At 37.6% G+C, this 20,291-nt stretch overlaps 4 protein-coding genes across 4 annotated transcripts in view; 1 reads left to right on the forward strand and 3 right to left on the reverse strand.

Annotated features, from left to right (window-relative positions):
• Window positions 1-20,291, forward strand: part of LOC116294685 (uncharacterized) — a 50,456-nt gene that overhangs the window by 13,678 nt on the left and 16,487 nt on the right. The window lies entirely within an intron of this gene.
• Window positions 1,302-10,751, reverse strand: LOC116294676 (uncharacterized). The gene has a single exon (XM_089037059.1). The coding sequence runs from the start codon at window positions 10,700-10,702 to the stop codon at window positions 2,516-2,518; it is 8,187 nt and encodes a 2,728-aa protein (XP_088893185.1). The 5' UTR covers window positions 10,703-10,751; the 3' UTR covers window positions 1,302-2,515.
• LOC116294684 (uncharacterized) lies at window positions 13,195-15,734 on the reverse strand. Its single transcript, XM_031702333.2, has 3 exons — window positions 15,110-15,734; window positions 14,479-14,535; window positions 13,195-14,039 (listed from the first exon to the last, which is right to left on the reverse strand). Exons 2-3 carry the CDS (start codon window positions 14,525-14,527, stop codon window positions 13,462-13,464), a joined length of 627 nt encoding a protein of 208 aa, XP_031558193.2. The 5' UTR covers window positions 14,528-14,535; window positions 15,110-15,734; the 3' UTR covers window positions 13,195-13,461.
• LOC116294683 (uncharacterized) lies at window positions 16,064-18,869 on the reverse strand. Its single transcript, XM_031702332.2, has 3 exons — window positions 18,745-18,869; window positions 18,444-18,517; window positions 16,064-18,362 (listed from the first exon to the last, which is right to left on the reverse strand). The coding sequence occupies exons 2-3, from the start codon at window positions 18,499-18,501 to the stop codon at window positions 16,729-16,731; spliced, it is 1,692 nt and encodes a 563-aa protein (XP_031558192.1). The 5' UTR covers window positions 18,502-18,517; window positions 18,745-18,869; the 3' UTR covers window positions 16,064-16,728.

A 20,291-nucleotide genomic window follows, 5' to 3' on the forward strand; every position in this document is an offset into this window, starting at 1 on the left:
TTTTTCGATTGCACGTTACGTCATCTCGGCCATATTGGTGTCATTTAACAAAAGATTTCTCATTAGTATCCATTGTAACGGCACCAAAATGACCGCCATGTTTTTGTCTTTTGACTCTCTTGGGAATGCTGGTAACCCTTCAGTGGCTTACACCAAAAGAGTGATTTTCTTGCGCCTAAAACATTTTACATCCGCAGATTTTTTTAAGTTGGCCAAATGAAAAATATATATATATTGTCAAAACGCTAACGCTTGGTAATAAATGCGTTTATCTAGCCTAGTTTATTCTTTAAGAAAAATTCAGTTAGACTAGATCGGTTGAGACCAGCATTCCACAGGACCGGCAAAAATAATATATTTCCCGATATTGCCGGAACCGCAATTTTAGAGTATTTTAAAAATAAACAATATATCTGGCTTTGGCAAGTGGATCGATTCCCATTTTACTGCAGTAAACATAGTAGCAACACGCTTACCTATATATACTGGAGCCAAAGGCGTGCGTTGTGCAGTTAAAGTTGAAAGAAAACCGACCTAGGATATTTAATAAGAACTAACAGTCACTCCCAACCATCTTATTATTATATTTTCCTCCAGCGCTCACTTCCAACTCACTACCTCTCTTTCCCGAGCTCTCATCACATCTCACTATTTTTAAACCCCATGACCAACAACAAGACATGGCGCAACATCTCCCTTCATCTCTCGACCCTCAACCTTATCTATTTTACCACAATCCCATCCCACCTTATATTTTATAAAACCCATGCATCAACAACCATTCATTCACTACAGTGCAAAGCGATGACCCGACGAGCGGTATATAACAGTAACACCATTTCATTTACCATTCATGAATAAGTATCATTTGTTAATGTTTCCACGATGAAAAATATATTCAATTCTTTTGTCCACACATAGTATCAAACTATAGCGACCAATTCGAAAATATATTGTTCTGCACTGACTAGCCTCGTGCCAGTATACATGGAAACCAAAAGAGTTTTCACATGTAAGAGAGTCCAGTAACTCCGTGACAATGGTTTCGATTCGGTGTGTGACCAACGACAAGACATGATGCGACATCTTACTGCATCTCCACCCACCCTTACCTATTTTCCCGCAATTTCATCAAATCTCAACATTTTTAAAACCCAGGGTCAACAACACGTTATACGATGCTACAGCTTAGCTTTATTAAAACACCCCCTCTAAATATGTGCGTGTGTCAACGCCAACCTCCAAATCCCAAACCCTGTCTCGCGTCCCGTGCTGTTATTACTGCTGCTTTTTGAATCCAAATAAGGGATGTTAACAGTGAAGAAAAAATCAAGCAAACCCCAAACTGACTTGTCACTACAACATTGTGAGCGTACACAATTATTCTTTTATTTGATGTACAAAATTGATAAACGTACTTTATTCATCTACAACACTTAACGTTAGTCAAGAGTAATGATGAGATCCTGATCATGCTACTAATAGTTTCATGCTTATAAACAGTATAAACTTAGCAGCAAAATCACTCAAAAACGCAGAACATAGAAGCTGAGACCAAAATAAAGTACGTTAATTAGATGTACCTAGAAATACAACATGTGAAATGCTTATCATTGGTTGCACTGACGGAAAGCATGGAGGCCTTAACACATGTTTCATATCTTCTGTGTTTCTCAGACGAACAGATTAGAGGATAATTATGTACGTGATTTCCCAGAATCTATTATAACTTTGTGTCCCAGCTTCTACGTTGTATGTTCTGAAGTGTATACTCCTTATTATTATTCAACAGTACGTACTTAATTTAATTCAGTTTAAATTCGTAATTATAGCTAGTCTCACTTGCTTTACAAATTAAGAATTTTGATCGTCTAACTAACTTGATTGATTTTGTAAAATTTGTTAAATAGGAATTTTATAATAGCCAAATATAGTAATTGTTTCAATGTGTTGTATTCGTATTTTCTTATAAATATTAGTATATGCATAATTGATCTGTGTACTAAATAGGTTAATGTGCAACAACACAATCAATGTATTTATTTCAAGCCACGATTCTTGCTGCAATTGCCTTACTAATTATAAATAAACACTTACTATCAAGCAATTAGAATATATCATACATAAAACATATATGGAAAACCCTACCACTTTCAAACAGAGTTGGACATTTCAGTTGGCGGTGGCATTAATAATCATTATTCAATATTTCTATTATTATTTCAAGCTCGTCTACCAATGTAAATTCCCACAACTGAGCCAACGTTTGAGACAGCAATGCAGCTGTACATTTTACTTGTCATTTACGCATGATTCTCAAACGTCGTGTCATGGAAAACTGCGAGAAGCGTCTGATCATCTATTACGATAACCTATTTCCTATTTTCTTCTACAAAAATTGTTCCGACATGCATGTTCTTATAAGTCGACTTACTTATTTTCAAAGTAAGAATGGCTGCGCAGAGCCTGTTCTTCTTCATTTTTTCTAGAAAAGTAATGGCCTAACTTAAGTTTTTCACCAGTCATAACATTCTATACAACAGGGACAGCTACACAGCACTCGACCAAGATACTCCCACACACTCATGCTGGCAGGGGCCGGTGTTGGCAAATTCTCGATTTTCGATAGCGATGATAAAGTTTTAGAACATTTACGATTGTTTTTGTTATCATTGCAACATCTCTTCGTCAACAACCATGGTTGTGGATAAAGCGGACGTATAAGTAAAGGCAAAGTAGGCGGAAACATCCCTCCAAAACTCCAGTGTCTCACAGGGTGTTCACGAGATTTTTTTCTGCTTCTGCTCGATTTTCGACGTTTCCAAGGGCCTAGTTTTCTATTTGCTTTTTTAATTTGGGATCTCCTGGTATTTCTATGTCTTGATCTTGATCGAAACATCTTATGGGGCAACCTTGAGGTACCTACATTTGACAAGGTGTTTATATACTCATTCGGGAATCCCTGATACATTTGTTGGTTTTTTACTTCTGTGTTGTACAAGCTGCTTTCAGATGCACCGGGAATGTATGCGAACCCAAAGGGAAGACTATCATCTGTGTCGTCGTTATTTTGAGATGGAAGCGAAGCCCTCGGTGAACTACTTCCCACAAGAAGGTTTTGAATCATATTCTTTTCATCATCAATTTCTTTATCTAGATAATCTCTTATGTCTGTGCTCATTTTGTGGTAGAGGGTAGGGTCTGTTACCGTGCCGTATCCATATTCCTGTTTCTTTGGTTCGCGTTGGTTATTTGATAGAGGCTCGTCATTCATCCGTATTTCAGGTGCTCCCATTAGATTCTGTACAACATCTGGCTCTGTTAACCGATGTTGTGGTACAGGGTTCTGTGGAGGCATATCGTTCATTTGGAGGTTCAACATACTTGCTACCTGAGCCTTTGAAATTGTTGATACTGTTGGACCAACTATGCGTTGACCATTTGGTCCACATCTCAACAGTGTTAAAGAGCTCCCAGCAGGTAATGCATGGCAGTCAACTCTTTGTCCAGAACCACTTAGGACGGATATCGTTGGCATGGCTTCCACTCCTAAACGATTTATTGGCGAAATCTTTAAAGGGGATGTATTTTTGCTTTGTACCAAAAAGGCAGGGTTTTGAACTTCCGGGGTTTTTAACAGTACATTCAATCCTGAGGCAGCTTCTTGACTTTTGAACGCACCTTCGGCTGCTGCTGCTGGTCTAACAGTTTTCCCTCCTCCTCCAATCAATATTTTGTCGTCATCATTTCCAAACATCTCGTTTGGCAACATACTGGAAATGTTCTTGCCTTCTGGATTATTTAGCCAAGCATTTACATTCTTCACATTTGTTTGCGTCATATTGACTTGATTTTGACGTGCCTGACTTCCACTATTTAATTGATCGTTTGCCAAAGCATTTGTTGGTGGGCTAGCGCTATCGTTCCTCGGTTCTAATTGGTCGAGATACGGACCTGAAAGAATGAGAGTTATGGGCTGCTCCATGCCATTGTTTGGCCCTTTAAACTCATCTTTATTGTCAACTTTCGGATTGTCTTGCATAGCTGCAGCAACAGGGATTTGCTGTTGTTCTTTTTCTTTGTTTGCAATGTTTACAGTGTTCGCAACATTTGCAGTGTTTGCACTACTTGCAAGCAGTTCTTTTAGCTTGTTTCTCGTTAGCTTTAAAACTTGGTATTTCTTTGGAAAGTGTTTGCCATTATTGTTGATGTCTTGTCCTATAAGGGACATTTGAGATGCTGGAGTCTTTATACCTGCTTCATTCACTTGAACATTTGCAGGTATATTTTGAGCTAGAAACGCTACATTCTTTGGGTTTATTTGTCCATTTTGATTTGGATCATTTTCTTTGTTCAAAGAACTGCTGTCAGAAACATCTCCTTGACCATCATTAGGAATAGTATTTGCCATTGGGTTTTCTTTAGACAAGCCTTCGTTTTGATTCCGATCTTTGTGTTCATCTATAACGGTAGCTGACTGCAGTATTTTTCCTCCAATAGAAGATGCACCATTTTGAGCGTCAGTCATTAACACATTGTAACTGTTCTCTTTATTTTTCAATTCCACATCGTTTTGCGCCTTTGCTGCACTTCCTAAGGATTTGTTACTTTGACTATTTTTTTCATCATGAGGCATTTCGTCACTTGGAATTTTCTCTGGCGCACTTTGATCATTTTGCTTCGAATTTCCCTCCAAATTGCGATTCTTTGAGGACAATTCGGGCTTTGGTGTATATATATGAAGAAGTTTACTGTTAGTCGTATCTACGAAGGAGGTGGATGCTGTAACAGGATTCTTCCGTTGATCTGAACCATTTTGTTCCTGATTTTTGATTTTGTGGTCCGAACTTTTTACTTTTGCTTTATCTTCGCGATATTTTTTCTTATCCATTTGATCTTGCACAAATTTTATTTTACCATCACTGACTGATTGTTGCTGGGCATATTCTTTATCATTAAACGCGGGCAAAGGGTTGAATTTTGATTTGCTTGGTTTTTGATCAATCTCTTTATTTAACGTTGGCAACGCATTAAAAAGGGTTTTGGTACCATCCTCCTGCTCCTTTTTATTGCTGGAAATATCAGAAGGCTTGATATTTGATGCTATTTGCAAAACTTTCAATAACTGCTGTTCGTTACCTACAGCAGACATGCTGTGGTCTTGGCTTCCATCATCATTTGTTACATCAACTGAAACCCTTTGATCATCCTGATTGCCTGACAATACATCACCATTACTGCTAGAAATATTGATGACATTGGTGTCACTATTATCTGACTGCTGTTTTGTTTGGTATACACTTGCAGAGTTGGGAGAATTATTTGGATGCTCAGAGGCTTCCTGGATGACAACATCATTTTGGCTGCTCGTTGTCTCGCTCTGACTAACAGGTTGCTCTTGATTAGGCTCTTTTATAAGTTGGTAACCTGCTTTCTGTAGCTCGTACCCTAACGATCCTCCCTTTGATGCAACAGATTTGTTAAGAGCAGATATATCGACCGGACCTTGGTATAAAGGTTTCCCATGTTCATCTTCAATTATCACATGTGGTGATACCGTTTTTGCTTTTTCCGATTCAGTTTTACCGTCTTCAACATTTCTTAATTTTTCCAGCCCACTTGCAGTTTCCTTGTTATAGTTGTCGTTGTCGTTCTTTTGTGGAAAATCAGAGTAATATCCATCTTCATTTGGCTTTCTTTCCTTATCTTGCTGATCCTCTTTTTCTTTATTTTCCTTCCTTTGCTCCTCGTTTTCTTTCTTCTTTTTCTTGTCATCTTTTAATGCAAGAGTTAAAGTAAAAGTCCCATCTGTTTTCTTTGAAGGCTGAGTATCATCAAGTAAGGACCTTCTCTTTCTTTTAGGTTCAAGAAACTGCAACGGGCTGCCTGTACCACTTGGTTGTATGGCATGCTGTAAACCATCGTTTAGGAGCTTCAATTCCTGAGGATCTGTACCTGTACCACTTGGTTGTATGGCATGCTGTAAACCATCGTTTAGGAGTTCCACTTCCTGAGGATCTGTTGATTCTTCGATTTTATAGCCTGCAGTTTCCAAGTGGAATCCTGAATATGTTCCATTTTTAGTCGACACAGTTTTATTTAATGCAGCAATATCGACTGGTCCTTTATAAAGAATATTCCCTTTTCCATCTTCTATTATCACATTTGTTGCATTTACTTTTGGTTGTGACATTGATGTAGTGTTACCTTGACCGTTTTTATTTGAAAATTCTTTTTCTGAAGATTTCTGTTCATTTTCTGCTTTTTTCTTTTCCTTGCTTTGCTGCTCTTCTTCTTCTTCCTCTGTCTTTTTCTTTTTCCCTTGTTTCTCCTCCTTCTCTTCTTTCTCTTCTTCCTCTTCTTTCTCTTCCTCGTTTTCTTCTTCTTTCTTCTTTTCTTCTTCTTTCTTCCCCTTCTTTCTTTTCTTCTTTTTCTTTTTATCTTCTTCGTTCTCTTCTTCTTCTTTTTCTTCTGCTTCTTCCTCCTCTTCTCTTTCTCCCTTTTTTATTTTTTTCTCTTTCTTATTTTCTTTCTTATGCTCTTCGTGTTCCTCCCCATTCTCTTTCTCTTTTTTCTTCTCATTCCCGTTTTCGTCTTTCGAATCTTTGCCATCAGTAAACGTGCCGCTGAACGTTAGCTCTTTCTCATCGTGAAATAATTGATGCCTAGCGTCATTAATGTTCACGTCATCTTTTCCTTCTTTATTTGTTTCTGCATTTGCTGCTTCTTTTGTCTTACCAGATACCACAAGAGTCAGCTTAAAAGTTCCATCAGTCTTTTTTGTTGCTATAACATCCTTTTTTATTTCTATAGACCTAGAGTATCTTCGTCTTAAATGGTTGTTATGTATGTCAAGACGATGGCGACGATGGAGTAACCCTCTGCTTCTTTTCTTCGGTATCACTTGCTGCAAACCTTGCTTAAGAACGACATTTTCTTCAGAATTTGCTGATGGGTCTACTCTGTAGCCTACATTTTGTAGTTGAAAGCCAGTGTCATTTCCTCCATTTTTGGTAACAGTTTGGTTAAGAGCCGCTATGTCAACTGGGCCCTTGTACAATACATTACCCTTTTCGTCCTCAATAATTACGTTTCCTGGCTGTCTGTTAGGCTGCAATCCCTGTGAAGTTTGCTCTGTTCGTAAAGATGATATCTTTTTCACTTTGTCTTCTTCTCCATTTTCTTTTTTCTGGTCCGTAAAAGTTCCCATGAATTTTAGCTTGCTTCCGGGTTTAAGTTTATTGGCTGTTTTTTCTGATTTATCGTCTTCTTTGGTTTTTTCTTCACTTGGCTTCTTCTTCTTACCAGAGACGTTCAACGTCACTTCAAAAGTTCCTTCTGTTTTCTTATAACCTTTTTCATCACTTGACTTTTTCTTATTATAATGGCGATGACCACGAAGGCCAGACCTCTTAGAGCCTCTGATACTTGATTTCCGTTGTAGACGATGCATCTTTGCTCCTACTGACATCAACTTAAGGCGCAACTTATTTGCATCATTGCTGTCTTTCTTAACGTACTTTTCTACGACATGATGAACTTGATCAAATTCAATATCAGGATTTTTCATTTCTTTAGAAAAATGTGAACCAGCTACATTCATTAACCCAATATTTTCCTGGACAAGTTTTGCAAATTTTTCTTCGTTCTTTTTATCTAATTGATTTTTGGAATAACTTCTAAGGATGGCCCTCTGAGGTAGTGCAATCGTTTTTAACTTTCCTCTGACAACAGATCCTGATTTCTTTGAGCTTTTCCATGATCTTCTATCACCTGTCGAAAATATAGCTTTCATTGCATTTCGATAATCCTTATTATGTTTTACTTTTTCTATGATGGCATATAGAATGTGCTTTTTGTCAAGCGACTTCTCGTGGTCATTATCAAGATCACTCGAATAAGCTGACACATCATCATTTGACTTAATGTCCTTGACTTGGAATATATCGCTTGTTTGACTGTTTGGAAGCCGGAGGCTAAGAAGCTCTCCAGGTTTCAGTTGAGCAATGTCTACTGAGAGCAAAGCATCTTTTACACCTTTATATGGGTCTGCAGTTGGTACTTCAGAAATTAGTGCCTGGATTGGCTTTTGCGGTGTCGCACTCTCTTCTTTTTCACCACCAGGGCTTACCTCATTTTTTGGGAGCTCATTGGACATACTATCTTTGTTTCCAAACAATGTGTCTTCGATATCTTCTACATGCATCATGTTTTCCATTTCCTTTGCAGTTAGCTCATCAGTCTGACTTCCTGGCAAGGAAATGGTTCCACTTTCTTCTATACTGGGGATAAGGTAAGTCGTGTTGCCAGCTGCCTTTTCTTCGCCCGCCAATAAAGAAGCGCTGCTTTCAGCTGTTGGTAACTTACTTGTAACAGTACTTATTCCAGCCGTTGGATTCACGGTACCAACCACTGTTGGGTTTGATCCAAGTGAGAACATTGACGTTGAAACTCCAGAAGTCGGAACTGGACCTTGAGTCGGACCTTGAGTTAATTTCAGTGTTATAACTTTTGTTGGGCCTTGAGTTGGGCTTTGAGTTGATTTCTGAGTTGGACCCATTGTTGGACCATGAGTTTGGCCCTGGGTTAATATTTGAGTTGGACCATTGGTTGGACCTTGAGTTTGGCCCTTGTTTAATATTTGAGTTGGACCATTCATTGAACCTTGAGTTTGGCCCTGAGTTAATATTTGAGTTGAACCATTTGCTTGACCTTGAGTTGGGCCCACATTTTGAAACTGAAATTGACCCAAATTTGATTCATTCATTTTTGCTTGTGAGATACCTTTGTCTATGAGTGGGATCGGAGAAGGCTTAACTGTTGGGTTGTTTTCTCTAGAAGGCGACTGCATCACCATTACAGGCAATCCTTTGTGATCGTCCTTTGGAAATAATATCTCAGTTATGTTTATTGAAGCTTCTGCGGTCGCCTGGTCTGGCTGTGAAGCAAGTGCTCCTGTTTTCATACTTTTCAATAATGAATAGGTGGGCAACCAGCTAGTTGGCGTTGGAGAGGTATCCTTTGGTGGAGTGACAAAGATAGTTGGGCTGGCCCTTTGGTTTTGCTGGTTAAAATACCCCCATGTTCCTGCTGAGTTGGGTTTGTTTGTTGGACTGCTTATATTAGTAGTGGTGTTCAAAAATGTATTTGTGGCACTTGGTTGTTGTTGCGTATTTTGAATGCTTCCAGCATTATTTAAAGTAGTGCTTCCATGGTAAGAAGAACCAGCGTCAAATACATTTCTTCCAATTTCGTAAGTACTACTACTGCTAATTACTAATCCTCCATCTTTGTCATGAGTCACAAGCCGACCAATGTGTATGGGTCGGATGTTGAGTCCTTGGGACTTAGTTGGGTTAGCCACTTCAGTCTGGAATTGAACCGACATATATGGCGTCTGGCTTTCCGTCTTTTGAATCTCAAACGGCACTGAGTTAGAGTTTTGAATCCCACGGGTTAAATCGGCTCTTTGAGTAGGCGAAATACTAGGATTGGGATTTTGACCTTGAGCAAGAGGCAGAGTTACATTTTGCCATGGGAAAGTACTCCTCGTTGGCAAGCTGCCTTGCTGTGCTTGCGACTGTTGTCCAAGTGTAGACGATTGGTTTTGTATTTGCACTCCGCCTAAATAATAATTAGTAGTAGTTTCGGCTATAACAGAAGGTTGATTATAAGTGGAATTTTCATTGTTGGCTCCTTCAGAAGTTGCCATGGCTGTGGAAGGATTCATATTTGTTGATGTATAATTTGACAAATTACTTGCATAACCTTTTACTTGATAGCTGCTGCCAGCCGTAGATGTCTCTGCCGGTTGGCTATTCTCAGTCGATGTCTCCATTTGGTTTTGATTATTGTAGCTATAAGGAAAGCTTGTAGTATTGTTATTTGTAACAGGCGTAAGAGGTGTAACTGTCGGTTGAGTTTGAGCAGTTCGAACCAAGCCAGATACGGTGGTAATTAAAGCTTGAGAATGTGGTTCCTGCACTTGGGCGTCACTGTATTCCGGGTAATATCCATAAGAACTTGGTTGATTAATAGCTTTTGATGGAGTTGTTTTCATATCCACAATATCAATACTTGACAAGTTATTACCTACGTGTAAAGAAACTGGCATTCCTGGTTTTGGCCCATTAGCACTGTATGTGTTATTTGCTCCATCTCCATTTGGACCCTTTTGGGATGTTTTGATGGACATTTCCTGGCCTCCGACACCTTTAACATTGACACTAGAAGAGGCTGTACCTGATCCTTGAACCGTAGTAGTTTCTGAAACCTCATTCACAGTCACCTTAGAGGGAGGAACAGTAATATTGGGTGGGAGATACGTGTAAGGCTCAACTGGGCTGGTTGTCTTGGGCATTGTAGGTGGCATTGGCGGAGGTTCAGTCGTATTTTCTTGAATAGTTTCATTTACTGCTTGTTTAATGATTCTGTTAGCATCTGTGTTTGAATAAGACTGTACATCGTAACCCATCTGCCTCTTGTGGCCAAGCTTGATATCTGAACTGCGTAATCGGCTTATTAACATTTGAATGGGTTTCTTGCGTTTATTGCTGTTACTTCCTGATCCGCTTTCTTCAGCTCCACTACCGCTTCCACCACCACTAAACCTTCGTTGAAACCAATTCTTTTCCAGCTTCTTAAATGCCTTATCTTGTTCCTTTGCCCACTTTTCGCTGTCTTCTTCATCAGTTGTTCCCATAATACCATAGCCACGGTTAGTGCCTGGATGGCCATTTGTTAAAGCAGGTAAGCCTTCTCTTGTTATCTGGTCTGGAAACAAGCACATTTTCTTTTTTACTTTTGGAGATATATATACACAAGAAAACTATATATGAAAAAAATTCAAATCAAATGTGGAAAATCGACGTTGACTTCATACTTCTGCAATCCTTTCCGCATCTCATCTATGACAGAAATTTTAAATACCTTTTGATTGATGATCGTAAAAACGCCTCTAATTCAGTTATTTATCCTACCCGATTATTTATCGTGACATGCTAAAAGACCTTCAAATGAAATTTATTTGACGTAGCCATCAAGATTGACCTCACCTGCTGACATGATCGCTAAAGAAAAAAACAACAGTATCCTTGCTCCATCCATTGCGCTGACAGGAAAAACGGGAAGACAAAAAAGTGTGACTGAAGTATCTGTTTATAAAATTAAGTAGGCTTTAGTTTGTGTAAATCTATATACTAACGCTGATCACAATATTGTATATCGTGATTGTATATTCAATTTTCTTTAAAAATATCATATATCACAATTTAAACAATTTAGGCAACAGAAAATAGTGCATATTGTTGTATAGCTTTTATGAGAAAATAGGGATAAGTTTAGAGGAATTAAATGGATTCTTTTTTTATTTGTACTGACGGCAGTTGCCAACTGACTAGTTACGGGGGAAAAATCATCCGTCGTGAAATTCATTTCAATATCAAAATTACACGTTATTTGTCCTTTATGATTGTGATATACTTGCACAGATAGAAGCAAACTAAAAGAAATCTAAATAAAGCGAAAATTCAGCACAAAAATAAGCATGAAATATATATACAAAACAAAACAAAAAAGAGTACATATACAAAATCGTGTTGTTTTTTTATGACCTAGAAAGCTAAGGACCTGAAGTGAGATCATTTACTTTTGATTTTCGACCTGTAGAGTTACTTACCTTAGCTCTAACGTTTTTAACACCAAACAGACGAAAAATCTTCAAGATTACACCACTTTCTATTCATTTGGATGTCTCTTAAGGAGAATTTTGTGATAAATTTGATATCGCCATTTTATTTTTGTCCTTCACTCCTGACAAAATCCGACCTGCATATCGATTTCATGAGCTCAGAGCATTCAACGATCAATTAAATACTCATTAATATTAATCAGACTTATTGGTTTTAACTAGGACCGAGTGCACTTTATCTACAAGCGAACTGATAACCAAGACTACATTTACAATATTAAAGGTGTGAAGACAAATAAAATGAATGGACGAAGCTGTAAGAAACCATTTTGGATTTGTATGGGTAGGCGTTAAAGGAAGTTTCTTTAATTAAGCTGATGTTTATTATTTTACTTTCATTTAAAATGTTTCAATGGTTAGATTTGTCATTTTAAAATGACACTGCTCAGCTTCGATGAACCATCACTTAATTTGAGTTCAGTCGAGCAAGTGAAGCACATGGCCTCACCTGCTTTTAATCACATAAATTTAAAGTTTTTGTGTTCGGTCTTCAGTTTTCTAAGGCTGATGCCAAATAGTTTTCAATCTCTCAGCTAGCCGTTTCCCGAAATCACTGGGACGTCTGGTAAATCAATATCAATTTTCGCCATTTGCGTCAAGGTTAGCCGTAATGCAAAACGATGGGCTTTGTTCTAAAATCTAATGTATCTTTGATAGTAGCTTGCTCTGCTTTACCAATAACACTTAAATTGTTTCGTTTTAATAATATTCTTACTCAGCCTTCGCTTTCATTGAATAAAATAATGCTAGCCCATCCGCTCTAAACTTGGAAAGACGGCTGTACGTTGTACTTTTATCCTTTTTTTTTTTTCCTGGTTTCTTTTTGGGGAGTTGGGAAGGCTGTTCTTTAACAGCAATTTTTAATTGCTGTTCTTTAACTGAATTAGCCAAAGCATTAATGCATTTACAAGGAAATCAAGGAAAAAGCAAGACATCAAAAACCTCGTCCTAATTTCTTCCATGTGTGGACGAACACTCTTACATCCATTCAGAGAAAAGGTAACGGAACGTAAAATAGGAAGGAAGAAATGGAAAGCAAAGATACTTTTTGTACATCAACAGGGGTGGAAGTGACATAAAAAGACTGTCTCACTGTAATGTCGACTGATAACATATCCTTTGATGGAGGATTGGACCTCAAAATGTCACATATGCTTTCACACATGTTCTTTTTCCGGCCACTTCTAATGCTAGGGCATTATCAGCCGAGGCAAAGGTGATAATGTCTGCATATTATATCTGTTTGCAAGAGTGTTGTAGGCTGGTTCAACGGACGGTCTGGTCTTGGAAGCACACCACTAACCTTACTCATGATTGACTGTAAACTGTGTGGCAGCAAATGCACCGTAAAGCAGTCCGAAAACTGACACGTTTTGTGTCAGTCTCAGTTCAGTAACCGCTCAAGATAAGGGGACACCTCTTTTTTCCTCAATTTTACTGTACTATATTTGGATTTAATTAATGGATTTTGGATTCGTTATAAAGTAGACAATAATGCGTTCAATCTATAATGAGAAACTGGCTAATACTAATACAAACCTATTACACTATTTAGTCTAATGTTCATCAAACTTGCCAGACTAAAACGTTTTTCATGAGGTCTTCATGTTTTACTTTTGGATATTTTGTTAAATCCTTGGATCGCATGGGATCCTTAGTTGTCGTATGTTTATTCCTATCGCATTAACTTCTCCATTTTGCAATGCTATTTGCTATAATGGGCCCCTAAGGGTCATGGATCGAGGAGGAATGGCCTTGCGTTGGCGCCAAATTTCTTCAATTGTTCTGCTTCGTAGGTTCTTCGTAGGCTTTTTTTTTTTTTTTTTTTTTTTTTTTTGACTGTCTGATTCACCTTGCAGGTAAGGCACAATCGGGCTGGTCGTCTTGGCCATCGTAGGTGGCATTGGCGGAGGTTCAGTTGTATTTTCTTTAATAGTTTCAGCAACTGCTTGATCGATGATTCCAGTGGTGTTAATCTGTGAATATGAATGTACACCATGACCCATGTTCTTCTTGTGGCCCTGTTTGATATCTGAACTGCTTAATCGACTCTTCAACATTTGAAAGGGTGTTTGGGGTTTATAGCTGTTACTTCCTGATTCGCTTTCTTCTGCTTTACTACCGCTTTCGCTACGACTAAATCTTCGTTGCAGCCAATCGTTTTCTGCTTTTTTAAATGCATTGTCTTTTTCCTTTGCCCATTTTTCGCTGTCTTCTTCACCAGTTGGTCCCATAATACCATAGTTACGGTTAGTGCCTGGACGTGCATCCGTCAAAGCAGGTAAGCCACCTGAAATAAACGTTAACGTTTTTTTAATATTCGATATATGATGTTAACTGCTGTAGGAAATGGAAAAAAAAAACCCTGAATAAATCTCTGAATTACAAAGTGGAAAATGTGCAGTGTTATTGGGACACTTTGCTTAGTAAATGTTAGACGCTCACTGATGTTGGAACCTTTCAGATGACTTCAATCCTTTTCTCTTTGACTGAGCTCACACACGTTGTAACCACTACTCACTATTCATCATAAACATTGATCTTTTTCTTTCTTTCAGGCTTTAGACTATTTTTAAAATTTACAAGCTTTCAACCGCAATCAGTTGTAGAAACGTAATGCAATAACTAGAAACGCTTCTAGTTTTTGAATGGATCCCAATTTATCGTGAATTGATAGAAGACTTGTTTTAATAAATTTCAATTTAATAGCTAGAACGGATTGACCTTACCTGTCGATATGACTAAACAAAATAGCAATAGCATCCTTGCTCCATTCATAGTGATGTCTGAAGAAACAAGAAGCCAAAAGGAAATGTCTACAAGTTAGATGCACGCAAAAGTTATAAAGATTAAATTTCGTGAGAGTATTTGATTTAAAATTTAAGTTTAACTTCTGTCACATTAAGAAAAATTGCCATTACGTTGGATTCTTCTCAGCATTTTCAGCGTTTTCTTTTCTGAAGTTGCAAAGCTTATGACGGAGATTTTTAAAGGGGCTTGGATCAAAATTGTGATTAGATATCTGCTGTGCAAAACAAGCAATACTTTTATAAAACTAAGAAGACTAATATTGGTCTAAGGACTAGCAAGTTTATTATGAGTTTTAGAGACAATACGACATTTTTGAGTTTCATGGCTGATTTTTTATTGGAACATGTTTTGTGGGTATCTACTCTCTTTCCTGGCAAGTAAAACAAATTGAAAAAGCAACCCAGATACTCATGAGTAAACAAATCGTGACTATTCAACTTTAATACTGCATGTAAGTTTATATAAACCATTTACAATATTTGATATTATTCTATTTACCATAAGGCTTTAAAAGCCGTTAGATGTATCGTTGATTTTGCACCTACTTACCTTCGTTTAACGTTTTCAATACCAAGCAGGCGAAAAGTGAATCTTTAAGAATAAAGTCCTTTCTATTAATTTGGATGTCTTTTAAAGAGTAATATAGCCTAATATTTTCTATCGTTATTATATTTTTCGTCCTTGACTCCTTGCGAAATCAGACTTGCATATCGATTTCGTGAGCTCAGAATATTCATTAATATTAATCCGACGTGTCGGTTTTGTCTTTGGACCAGCCCAGTGCACTTTATCTAACTCCGGATATTTTTGTAAACGCATATTTTTTTATCCGTTTAGGCCTACCGTTTTCACGGAGACGTTCTTTAGCCGGCTATTTTCGAAAACGCTTTTCAAAGCGGATTTTTTTGAAAACGCTTGCTATACGTTTCAGTGTTAACACTCGAAGCCGGATACTTTCGTAAACACTGACGTCACTAAACAAAGGAGATCGCAGGCTCAGGAACTATGTGCATGCTCATTTAGCTCCTATGAGCGTCTTCGAGACGATGGAGCGTTTTCGGGTAAACGGTCGAAAACGATGCGATAACGATGAGCGTTTACACGAAGCCGCATGTAAACGCACATTTTTTTACCCGCATGAAAAAATATCCGGCTTCGTGTAAACGGTGCCTAAAAGCGAACTGATAACTAATATTACAGTTATAATCTTAAAAGTGTGACATTACAAATGGAATTTGAGAGCAAAAGGGTTTGCTGGTTTTGTGTAGTTAGTACGAATTGAACGTATAGCGTTTTGGGAAACTTTGTAATTTTAACTTTCAAACACAGCTTCGATTAGTTGATGATGAGTTCAGCCGAGCAAGTCAACCACTTGGCCTCACCCCGTCTCTAACGATAAATAGAATGATATTCAACGATACGGGTCGATAATTTGCACAGATTTAACCCGTTTACCTAAATTACATGACAACAACAACAACAAATATTTAATTACAGGTTGTAATGTAGCAGCTATTTATGTCTTATGCTGATTTTGGTAACAATACAATCATTTATCAAAATAAGAAAATCTTTTATCCAGGTCTTTTCTCAAAAAGGTACAAGATTTGTATATAATGCCTTGAGCTTTCGTACAAACTACACCCCCGATAGACCCCTTTCAAAATTGATCTGGGATGCAAGAACACAAATGAAATCTACAATTTCCTAAAGAAACAGTATTATTTCTTATGCGTTTTCCTGTTAACGTAGCCTTCCATTCAAAATAATTTTAAAACATTTGGACAAATGAGAAAAGATGGATATACCTGAAAGCTGCACAATCATATACAAACCATCTCTGCTTGAGAAAAAGGCGTATCGATTAGCAAGCATGCGCAATGGGTATTCTTACAATTGCAAAGAATGATTGAGTTTGTTCATGTAATTAAATAATTAGACTAAAGTGGTACATTTAATTTGTAATTAGGGAACAGTATTTTTGATCCATGAGATGGCTAAGCCTGATCCAATTTTACTGACTATTTTTAGATTTCATGAATGGATTTTCGTTTTCTTTTTATAGTCGTTAGTAGAAAACAATGTGTTCGAGACGGCTAAAACTACAAAAGGTATATACGCTATTTTCAATGTTTATCAGGCCCATGTCTGACTGAAATTAAGTTTTTTTATGTCTTGCTTTTAGTCTTGTTTGGTATCGGTAAATCCTTGGATCGCATAGGAGATTTAGTAGTCTTATGTTTATGACTAGAAGGCAGTGCATCTCGTCTTGCAGCTAGTTCCTGCTTAGTATAACTAGGGAAATATGCGGCCACTTCATCGCCAAATCGTTCACCTTGCATTCCTATCACACTTTGTTCCCCATCTCGCATTGCCATTTCAACTCTTTGTGGTACAGAACTCACAATAGATCTATGAGGATCACGGATGGGGGATGACTGGTAGTTGGCCCCAAGTTTCATCACTCTTTCTGCTTCATAGGCTCTTTCAGCAGCTTGGAAAGGAGGCGGTCTGATCCCTCTTGCAGCGCTTTCTCCTTGTGCTTCAAATACAAGACTGTCGCTCTTTGCAAAAGGGACTGGCCTTGACTGTGCATTCTGCTCTGCTTCAATTCTTGCCGACAACTGTCTCTGTACGTCCTCATTTACCGCATTTGGTACATTTGGCGGTACGTCTGGTACATTTGGCATGTTTGGCATACTTGGCACATTTGGCACATTTGGCACATTTGGTACATTTTGTGCATTTGGCAAGTCATTCAACATTCGTGTCGTAGGATTGGCTGCCCCAACCATCATTTGCATGGCAGGCCTGCTAGCCATCATCCTCTGACCCACTGTTTGCTGATTTAAAGGAGCAATTTGTCCATTCGGTAGCTCCTGGGCTTGCAAAACTCCTGCCCTAGATTCGAAACTTGGAATTGTTTGTGCCTGTGTGCCGGCTCCAACATTGACATCAGAATTCTCTGCCTCCATTTGGCTGTTGAGTGCAACTAGGTTGTTGTGTCCGACAAGTTCATTAAAAGCTTCACGTGCTTCTTCTCCGTTTCTATCATTTCCATTGGCAAGGAAAAACTCCTGCATCATGTCTTTCATGACGTCACCTTTATCAGGCTTACCTAAAGCTTGACTCAACAATAACTTGGTTAGATATTTACCTCCTCCTTGATTAGATGGCATCCCAGTGAATGCATTGGAGTCAAAAGACGATGTGTCACCAACTTTTTCTTTGAGCATCTTTAAAAGTGGCACTACGTCCATTCCATGAAGTTTTGCTTTACGATGCGAAGGGTTCACACTATCCCAATTGTCAGAAAAATCGTTTTTACCAAAACTTGACGTACTTGAGGTTGTAGGAGAAAAGGGGTTTTCATCAGAGTTATCAGAAGGATTATCGTAGTTCTCGAATCCATTGTCGCCATTGTTATCTCCAGGAAAATGTCCAACACCACCTCCATTTATCTTATGAAGCAGCATCTTTTCAAGAGTGGGCAACATTTTCTTGGGCCAAATCATGGCTTTTTTAGCGTACGTTTTGCCTTTCTGCTTATGTTTTATTTTAATACACTTTCTCAGCTCGTGCATCAATTTTTTAACCTTTTCACTTGACTTTCTTTCCGTTTGTTTTGGAGTTTTGTGTTCATTTGTATGTTTGGACTTGGTTGATAGTTTTAAAGAAAATTGTCCAATAGACAGAATTTTTGATTTATTATTTAACTCAGCTTGCTTGGCGTTTTCAGTAGAAGTTTCGTTCTTGTGCTCATGTTGCTTGGCCTTGCTTTTCCCATTCTTGATCTCCAAACCTTAATGAATTTAAAAATGAATACAATTTGTACAAATTTACAAAAGCGCAGTATCTTCAATAATTACATTTATCGACTTACCTTTGATACAAGTACAAAGAAGAACTAAAAGAAGGAGAGAAAATAACCAAGTCTTCATTTGTATGGAGTTTTATCTGTAATACAAATTGTAATATATCAATTGACTTTAACTAGTGTTTTTTTACTCATTTTACGCTGCCAGAAACGGTGATAAAAAAATGAAGCTACTTTCATAATGAATGTGGGTATATTGAGTGTGATGTTTTTATCGATTTAACATCTGATATTACTATCTTTAAAGCTTTCAATAGATAAGACCTCTATATTTAACTTAGAATAAAAAAAGACTTTATTGACTTACTTGAATGTGGGCCTCTACATGTGATTGTTTCTCCTAGTTACAACACCGATGAAACAAACGAAAATTCCGAACCACTTTGAATAGCAAAATAGTTCATGTTTTCTCGATCGAGAAAGACTTCGTGTTTGGAATTGAAGGAATTGAAAGATTGCTTACTTATCGATGATGTAAGAAACTTATTTGTTATGCACCTTGATTTATCAATGGGCTGACAGGACTACTTTAGGAAGGGCTCTGTTAAAGTCACTACCTATTTACAATGAAAAACAAATGCAATCTAAAATACAGTAACATGCAAAAGTGTTATTATCAGTTTGAGACATATATTTTCAGTGCATTGACAAAACAAGTTGTAACCAAGTTATATTCTATGCAGGTGAGTGTTTTTACGGATCAACAGTTCAGAGCAGCTGTCAGTTATATCGATAAGTACGACCTGCTCAATGGTCAATGGAAACACCACAACCAATAAATTGGCCAATAAATTTACTGACAGGTTATTTATCAATCTTCAAAAGATTTTAAAGTGAGTCCGAACAAAATGACTTTGATAACAGAGCAAGGGAGTTTCGGAGCTGCGTAATTTATCAACTATTAACTAGTAAGACCTTATCTGGGTTTGCCTGACGTCACTTATGTTTGCCTATGTGTTGTTCAAGCACTGTTCCTTCAAAACAATATAAGGATATCATTTTCCTTTGCCAATTTAAATTTGTGACCAAAAACTACAGCTAGTTTGCTTAGTTTTTTCTATATTGTTTAGTGACTATAAATGTGGCATACTGAAAAGTTTACATTGGACCTTGGATTAGGCCAACTGACTCCATGTGCCATTCGAAGTAAGAAAAAAAAAAATTTCATCCTTTCTTCTTTCGTTTCAGCAGTCGCTTGAGTCTTTCTTGAGACATAGCATGCAGTTGTATAGCACAACTTTAAAAATGTACTTGTTGTATTTCACCGTGTTTACTGCCATCTCTAGCTGATGACCAATTACATCGTTACATGTTTACTGCTTATAGTGCAATTGATAATAATGAGAGGGAGGTGGAGAACTTGTCGCAAGGGCGCTGTCAAGCTAAACGAGCATGGTTATAACACAAGAAATGGAAGTGAGTTTCGTTTGCCATGTGTTAAGATCTAGTACATTAGATTTAAACTCTAGTACATGTACATATAAAAATACATGTACAACACCACAACAATATAGAGAAAGGTGGAAGAAAATATACTGCAAAACCATAATGAAGTAATATTTATTATCAGTAAATCGGAATTTAGCAGTGTTGTTTTCTACGAGCATAATTTAATATATTTAGAATCAAAAGAGATGAATATCGTTTATTCGATAATGCATGGGCAACGATAACTTCAGTCTGTTTTAAAGCGATTCAATATTTTAAAAGTTTTCTTCAATCAAGTGATATGAAGCCCTCAATATAAAATGGGTGAGATTAATTTTTAAATCAATCTTCAAGCCAATATAACTGCAGTGCTACCAATGCTGCGACCCTACATCTTCGTAAGAAGATATTGGACATAATGTTTTG

Source organism: Actinia tenebrosa, unplaced genomic scaffold (genome assembly GCF_029948245.1).
Source record: "Actinia tenebrosa isolate PJP-AT-01 unplaced genomic scaffold, QUT_ActTen_1.0 PGA_scaffold4__44_contigs__length_22323623, whole genome shotgun sequence".
In the NCBI taxonomy this organism is placed as follows: domain Eukaryota; kingdom Metazoa; phylum Cnidaria; class Anthozoa; order Actiniaria; family Actiniidae; genus Actinia; species Actinia tenebrosa.

What these genes read in the sequence shown, in the direction of transcription:
- LOC116294684 (XM_031702333.2), bottom strand. Translation starts at nt 14,527, where the DNA reads ATGAATGGAGCAAGGATGCTATTGCTATTTTGTTTAGTCATATCGACA. An exon ending in TTGTTTAGTCATATCGACAG is followed by an intron (nt 14,040 to 14,478) that starts GTAAGGTCAATC and finishes CGTTTATTTCAG; the next exon opens with GTGGCTTACCTGCTTTGACG.
- LOC116294676 (XM_089037059.1), bottom strand. Translation starts at nt 10,702, where the DNA reads ATGGGAACAACTGATGAAGAAGACAGCGAAAAGTGGGCAAAGGAACAA.
- LOC116294683 (XM_031702332.2), bottom strand. Translation starts at nt 18,501, where the DNA reads ATGAAGACTTGGTTATTTTCTCTCCTTCTTTTAGTTCTTCTTTGTACT. An exon ending in TCTTTGTACTTGTATCAAAG is followed by an intron (nt 18,363 to 18,443) that starts GTAAGTCGATAA and finishes AAATTCATTAAG; the next exon opens with GTTTGGAGATCAAGAATGGG.